This window comes from Hippocampus zosterae, chromosome 15 (assembly GCF_025434085.1).
Source record: "Hippocampus zosterae strain Florida chromosome 15, ASM2543408v3, whole genome shotgun sequence".
NCBI lineage: Eukaryota > Metazoa > Chordata > Actinopteri > Syngnathiformes > Syngnathidae > Hippocampus > Hippocampus zosterae.
In genome coordinates this window covers 1123428-1130830 of record NC_067465.1, presented here as the reverse complement: position 1 = coordinate 1130830, position 7403 = coordinate 1123428, and the positions used below count along the sequence as shown (strand labels likewise).

Here is a 7403-nt window from a genome sequence, read left to right as displayed (position 1 = left end):
TTTTAGCCGAAAAAAACGACCATGTATAGTAAGGTGTTTTAACCGAAAAACAACGACCATGTATAGTAAGGCGTTTTTAGTCGAAAAAAAATGACCATGCATAGTAAGCCGTTTTTAGCCCAAAAAACTACCATGTATAGTAAGGCGTTTTTAGCCGAAAAAAAACGACCATGTATAGTAAGGCGTTTTTGACCCGAAAAAAACCGACCATGTATAGTAAGGCGTTTTTAGCCGAAAAAAACGACCATGTATAGTAAGGCGTTTTTAACCCGAAAACAACGCCCATGTATACTAAGGCGTTTTTAGACGAAAAAAACGACCATGTATAGTAAGGCGTTTTTAGACCAAAAAAAATGACCATGTATAGTAAGGCGTTTTTAGACAAAAAAAAAACGACCATGTATAGTAAGGCGTTTTTAGACCAAAAAAAACGACCATGTATAGTAAGGCGTTTTTGACCCGAAAAAAAACGACCATGTATAGTAAGGCGTTTTTAGGCGAAAAAAACGACCATGTATAGTAAGGCGTTTTTAACCCGAAAACAACGCGCATGTATACTAAGACGTTTTTAGACGAAAAAAACGACCATGTATAGTAAGGCGTTTTTAGACCAAAAAAAAAACGACCATGTATAGTAAGGCGTTTTTAGCCGAAAAAAACGACCATGTATAGTAAGGTGTTTTAACCGAAAAACAACGACCATGTATAGTAAGGCGTTTTTAGTCGAAAAAAAATGACCATGCATAGTAAGCCGTTTTTAGCCCAAAAAACTACCATGTATAGTAAGGCGTTTTTAGCCGAAAAAAAACGACCATGTATAGTAAGGCGTTTTTGACCCGAAAAAAACCGACCATGTATAGTAAGGCGTTTTTAGCCGAAAAAAACGACCATGTATAGTAAGGCGTTTTTAACCCGAAAACAACGCCCATGTATACTAAGGCGTTTTTAGACGAAAAAAACGACCATGTATGGGTAAGGCGTTTTTAGACCAAAAAAAATGACCATGTATAGTAAGGCGTTTTTAGACAAAAAAAAAACGACCATGTATAGTAAGGCGTTTTTAGACCAAAAAAAACGACCATGTATAGTAAGGCGTTTTTGACCCGAAAAAAAACGACCATGTATAGTAAGGCGTTTTTAGGCGAAAAAAACGACCATGTATAGTAAGGCGTTTTTAACCCGAAAACAACGCGCATGTATACTAAGGCGTTTTTAGACGAAAAAAACGACCATGTATAGTAAGGCGTTTTTAGACCAAAAAAAATGACCATGTATAGTAAGGCGTTTTTAGACGAAAAAAACGACCATGTATAGTAAGGCGTTTTTAGCCGAAAAAAAACGACCATGTATAGTAAGGCGTTTTTAGACGAAAAAAACGACCATGTATAGTAAGGCGTTTTTAGACGAAAAAAAACGACCATGTATAGTAAGGCGTTTTTAGCCCCAAAAAAAATGACCATGTATAGTAAGGCGTTTTTAGACAAAAAAAAACGACCATGTATAGTAAGGCGTTTTTAGACCAAAAAAAATGACCATGTATAGTAAGGCGTTTTTAGACGAAAAAAACGACCATGTATAGTAAGGCGTTTTTGACCCGAAAAAAAACGACCATGTATAGTAAGGCGTTTTTAGGCGAAAAAAACGACCATGTATAGTAAGGCGTTTTTAACCCGAAAACAACGCGCATGTATACTAAGGCGTTTTTAGACGAAAAAAACGACCATGTATAGTAAGGCGTTTTTAGACCAAAAAAAATGACCATGTATAGTAAGGCGTTTTTAGACGAAAAAAACGACCATGTATAGTAAGGCGTTTTTAGCCGAAAAAAAACGACCATGTATAGTAAGGCGTTTTTAGACGAAAAAAACGACCATGTATAGTAAGGCGTTTTTAGACGAAAAAAAACGACCATGTATAGTAAGGCGTTTTTAGCCCCAAAAAAATGACCATGTATAGTAAGGCGTTTTTAGACAAAAAAAAACGACCATGTATAGTAAGGCGTTTTTAGACCAAAAAAAATGACCATGTATAGTAAGGCGTTTTTAGACGAAAAAAACGACCATGTATAGTAAGGTGTTTTAACCGAAAAACAACGACCATGTATAGTAAGGCGTTTTTAGACAAAAAAAAATGACCATGTATAGTAAGGCGTTTTTAGGCGAAAAAAACGACCATGTATAGCAGGTGTCACCAACATTTTTGAGGGTGAGAGCAACTTCATGTGTACCGATTGTGTGAAGGGCTACCAAATTGATACACGTCTGAAATAACATATTTGTCCAAAATACCTTCAATAATATGAGGATGTGTTATTTTTAATACTTGATGATTTAAATTGTCAGACTTTGATCGTGTTTCGAAATGTCTCACAGTACTGCCAATGTTTGCATTTTTAAATCATAATTTCTACTAGCAAATCACAATGTCCAGGCACTGGCGGGCTACTCAAGTGGTCTTCACGGGCTACCTGGTGCCCGCGGGCACCATGTTGGTGACCACTGATGGATAGTAAGGCGTTTTTAGACAAAAAAAAATGACCATGTATAGTAAGGTGTTTTAACCGAAAAACAACGACCATGTATAGTAATGCGTTTTTAGACGAAAAACACGACCATGTATAGTAAGGCGTTTTTGTATACATGGTTGTTTTTTTCGGTTAAAACGCCTTACTATACATGGTCGTGTTTTTCTTCTAAAAACGCCTTACTATACATGGTCGTTTTTTCGTCTAAAAACGCCTTACTATACATGGTCGTTTTTCGGCTAAAAACGCCTTACTAAACATGGTCGTTTTTTTCGGCTAAAACCGCCTTTTTATTAGTTTTTATTGCTTCGCTGTTTAACGCTGTGACTGAATCACGATGAAAAGAACAACTTTTTTGTCTAAAAAAATGACACGTTAACCTGAAAGCCACCTGTTTTGTTGCCTTTGAGGAATGAGAGGCTTTGTCATTTGCATTTAGAGTGTTTTTGGGGGGGGGGGTGAGGGGAAACACACCATTAGCCAGTTGTAAATAATGAAGAATATGTTTATTGTTATGATAAGCTTCTTATTTACACCGTTAAATCCTTGTTTCTGCAGAAAAATCACAATACAAAACAAAGACTGCAACTAAATCCGAGAAACATAGCCCACAAAAGTTTACGCACAATTTTCAAAGCTAACGTTTGGCCTTCAGAAGAAAATTGCTGGAGGAATGCGACGACGAAAGTTGTTAACGGGATTGACTCGCTGTCGAGTGTTCGAATCTCTGCTGAAGTCTGTTTCGGACAAAATACAGCATAAATTAGCGATGAAACGGTTGTTGAAGTTCGTTCTTTCACATTCAGGATTTGAACTGACAGCTCAGGTGAAATCACAGTGGATGAGCAACAAATATTCTCGTTTAAGCGTCGTCGTCGCTTTGGATGACGTGGAAGAGTGTGACGTTGAAGAGCACCTGGTGTCCGTTGTTCCAGCCATAGAGCGCTCGCTCACGCGCGTTGTAGTCCAGCATGGACATGTGGAAGTACTGGTTGTGGAAGGGGATGTCGACGTACTCGTAGGTGGACGTCCGGGTAGAGTAAGTGTAGTACACTTTGGCGCCGGTCAAGTGCGAGTTGGTGACGTAGAGCGTCCCGCAGATCATGAAGGCCTCGCCGGCGTTGCGTTTGGAGTACTCGGTGTTCCAGGTGGCGAGCGGGCGTAAAGTGTCGGGGTCCAGGCGGCTCAGGACCACGTTGCCGGCGTTGCGGTTGGTGGCGTAGACGGCCCACAGGCCCAGCTCGTCGGCCATCAGGTCGATGTCGGAGAAGCCGCCCCAAGTGTACGGGTAGACGTTGTGGAAGCCGGCCGAGTCCAGCGCCCGCTGGGTCAGCACGCGGCCCGTCCGCAGGCTGTAGCGCACGATGATGTTGCTCTGCATCTTGTTGTAGTACAGCGAAGCGTTGTACACCACGTGGTTGGTGCCCGCCCACTTGAAGGGCAAGCTGTACGTCCGAGATTCCGCGCCCGACACGAAGTCCGCCATGGATTGGTACTCCTTGACGATCTTGTTGTTGGTGTAGCCGTCCATGTACCAAACCTGCCGAGAAAGTCCAGTGACACGAAACACGTAAGCCGTCCATTTGTCTGAGGAAAAAAAAATCATTGATGTTTTTGAGAAGAACATTTTTTAAAAGGATTGAATTGTTGAGGATTTTTTTTCCATGACTAGAAAAAACGTTTTCTATGGACTATTTTGTCAAATAAATTCCTTATCCATTTTTTGGGGGAGGAGGGCGGGGGGGATGAATTATACTTTTAAGATTAAAACATAAAAATGTGTCATTGTAATTGTAAAAATTGTATTTTTAAGAATGGTTGTGTTTTTCTGAGGAAAAAAAAAGTCATTTATTTTTTGTGGCAAAAATATATTGTGTCATTTCTGAGAAAAAAAATGTATTTATTTTTGGGGGGAGGGAATCTATTGTGTATTTTTCATTTCATGATTTTCTCTGAAAATAACAATGATAAGCCTCAAATTCATACCAATGCAACTTATTTATGTTTTCCTGACAGGAGGACAGTGAATGCATCACAGATGCATATACTTGACTGCCATCACCGAAACCTGCAGTAGCCAACGCACAAAATTCCGACATTCTGCAAAGACAGTGAATGTCTCACAAGTGCTCTGTTGCTGTAGCCTTCCATTAACGAAACTTGCAGAGGAACTCATGGCCAAAAAAAGTTTCTCGGGCACCCTGAACGCCTCACAGATGACTCACTTTGATGTTTTCAGGAGAAGCTTGCGGGTCTGTCATCCACGCGCCGAATCTGGTCCCGGAGGTCTTCACTGTGAGCGGGCCGCTGATCTTCAACAGCTTGCCGCATGCTGCAGACGCACACACGCACACACGCACACATCCCAAAGAAAAAATATCAGATACGGTACTCCCAGGTCGATGGATGGATTGATGGATGGATGGAAGCATTGACTGACTAAGTTTGCTCATGCAGCTTCTCAGGCGGTTTTCCAAGCTCAGGACTTTCCGATTGAGCTCGTCATAGTCAAACGTCCCCATTTGTTCCTGCACGGCCAGCAAGACGGACGACAGGTTCCTGATCTCTTCCTTAAACTGGGTGATGATCCTGGTGTCCGTCTTGTACTGCTCCAACACGGGGATTAGCGGCTGTAGCGAGTCCATCTTCTCTTTCAGTTCCTGAGGACATGTCAGCAATACGCCCGGGGACGTACGAGCTTTCGAGACGGGAAGGCAAGACGGAGCGGAGAGTACCTGGAAGTTTTTGCTGGCCAGCGTCCTCCTGTCCGACTCCATTTGTCTGAATTTGGAGCGCAGACCTTTAATGAGGCTCTCCATCCTCACGATGTACTGGAAGTCCCTCTGAGTACGCAGGTTGAGAACCTCCATGGACTGCGACATGTTCTGGACCTGCTCGGGAACAACGTCGACTCTTAAGGATTACCGTGATTGCGAAAATGTTAATTTCTACCATCAATCATTCAACAATCTCCTGTGAACAAACGGCTGAAGGAATTATCTTGATTGATTCATTGAAAGCATCTAATGTATCATTTTTAGTCGTTTTTTGCACACGTGAAATTACAGGCTCAAACGTCACCCTCCCAGAATCTCGGAAAACAACCCATTTGTGTTCAGTCAGTGTCTCCTCACACCGACATAAAACAAAAACGTGTTTCGGCCGGCGCAGAGAATGACTCGGCAGGAGCATGAGTGTGTGTGCCCGCGCGTGTGTGTGTGTGTCCACATGCCTTCTCCAGGAGTTGTCGCAGCTGGCGTCCTTTGGCATCCCGTGAGCACAGACTCTGCCCGGGTGCCACCACCGTGCACACGCAGCGGCCGTCGGCGTCCTGGGCAGAGCCGAACACTTGCCAGCCCTCCCGCGGCCCCAACATGGTCTGCTTGGACACGCGCACACAAAGGTCACATTTCAGGACAATACTGTTTGACGGGCATTCACGCAGGCTCAGTTAAAAGCTTTTGAGACATCTCCACATTCAATAGCGCAAAGCATCTCAAGTCTTGGCATTTCGTATCCAAATATATGATGTCGCATGTGGTTCTAGTGTATGATTGTTGTTTTATCTTATAATGTTGAAACGACGGTATGTCTTTGCTGTCTTGTACAGATCACTCTTGGAAGAGATTTTTGACCTCAATTAGTTTTTTTTTAATGGGTGAAATAGAGGAAGAATAATATATGAAAGAATACAATGTGCTAAATGAAGTGTATTCTGTTGTGTAACTCAATTGAAAGGAAACAATAATATCGATTTTATTCAGAAAACATAATTAAATTACGTTTAAAAACGCGTTTTTATTTCAATTTATTTTACAGGGTAAATTTAGCAAGGCAATAAGAAATTATTATTAGTAGTAATATTTATATATATATATTCGGTTGTTTGGAGGCGTCGATGAACTCACCACGGACGACGGCCAGAAGCCAAACAGCAGCGGCACGACGACGGCGACGGGCACCAACGGCGACTGCGTCCGCATGTCGGGGCGAGATACAACCGCGACAACTTCAAACAAGCAACAGCAACAAGAATGGAAACGAGCAGAGTTTACACGTGCCAGTCCAATCGTCCAGCCTGGTGGTGGTGGTGATGGGGGGGGGGCGGCAGTCCAACAACACCCCAACACACATATACACTAATAGAAAAACGCGACGAATAATGTGTGGGAGAAAAAAAACCAGTCGCCGTCATCAAAAGGTGCCCACTCGTGACATGGTTGTGTTCACTTCGCTGGGTCCATGTCAACTCAAGAGAGGCAGCTGCTCGCCACGCGCATGCGCAGCTCACATCCCCGCCCCAGGTGAGGAGACAGTCGGTAAGAAAAAAAAAGAGTGCTCGATTTACGACATTTATTGTTGGTTACGCAGGTTCTGTGAGCGTCACCTCGTGTTTTTTCATGAATTTTTTGGGATTTGATCTGATGAAATTCTGTCATTAAAAAATGTTTTGTAATCAACGAAAATTTCCTTCGGTATTTACACGGAAGAAAAAAGATAAAGTCAATATTAGGAACACCTGCAATAACTTCGTACCAATGTGATTTATAAATAGTGTGACTAAACTTTTTACATTCGGTCTCGTCAACATGAAGCATGATGGGAATTTTTCTCGCATAATGTACAGTGTGTCTAAATTCTGAGGATTAAAAAACTTGGTTCGGTGCTGGGTGAATAAAAAATGGCAAGGGTGTGGGGTGGGAACAGTTTTGTGGGAAATGGAACATTTTGGCAAGGTGTGAATATTTGAGCAAAAAAAAAAGTTGGAAAATGGAGAATTTGGTGGTAACTGGATTGCAGCGTAGTGCACAAGCTGTTCAATTATTTGCTTTCTATTTCATTATTTTTGTTCATATATCCCTGACCCTGAGCGATAATT

At 42.0% G+C, this 7403-nt stretch overlaps 1 protein-coding gene across 6 annotated transcripts; it reads right to left on the bottom strand.

Annotated features, from left to right (window-relative positions):
• Nucleotides 1-3008: 3008 nt before the first annotated feature.
• On the bottom strand, nt 3009-6815 carry LOC127616085 (noelin-3-like). Of its 6 annotated transcripts, none has more exons than XM_052087499.1 (6): nt 6433-6815; nt 5757-5903; nt 5260-5415; nt 4965-5169; nt 4750-4856; nt 3009-4064 (listed from the first exon to the last, which is right to left on the bottom strand). In XM_052087499.1, the coding sequence occupies exons 1-6, from the start codon at nt 6505-6507 to the stop codon at nt 3387-3389; spliced, it is 1368 nt and encodes a 455-aa protein (XP_051943459.1). In that variant the 5' UTR covers nt 6508-6815; the 3' UTR covers nt 3009-3386. The 6 variants fall into 6 exon arrangements, with proteins under 6 accessions (XP_051943459.1, XP_051943457.1, XP_051943458.1 ...); XM_052087497.1 differs by having other exon boundaries at nt 4965-5184; nt 5757-5906; nt 6436-6814; XM_052087498.1 differs by having other exon boundaries at nt 4965-5184; nt 6436-6814.
• Between the last annotated feature and the right edge of the window lie 588 nt (nt 6816-7403).

Bases quoted from the DNA above. Each gene is read 5' to 3' on its own strand.
- LOC127616085 (XM_052087494.1), bottom strand. From the start codon at position 6,507: ATGCGGACGCAGTCGCCGTTGGTGCCCGTCGCCGTCGTCGTGCCGCTG. The intron at 5,904-6,432 runs GTGAGTTCATCG...GTGTCCAAGCAG, and splicing joins GCTTCTGGCCGTCGTCCGTG to ACCATGTTGGGGCCGCGGGA. The intron at 5,416-5,756 runs GCATGTGGACAC...GTTCCCGAGCAG, and splicing joins TGCGACAACTCCTGGAGAAG to GTCCAGAACATGTCGCAGTC.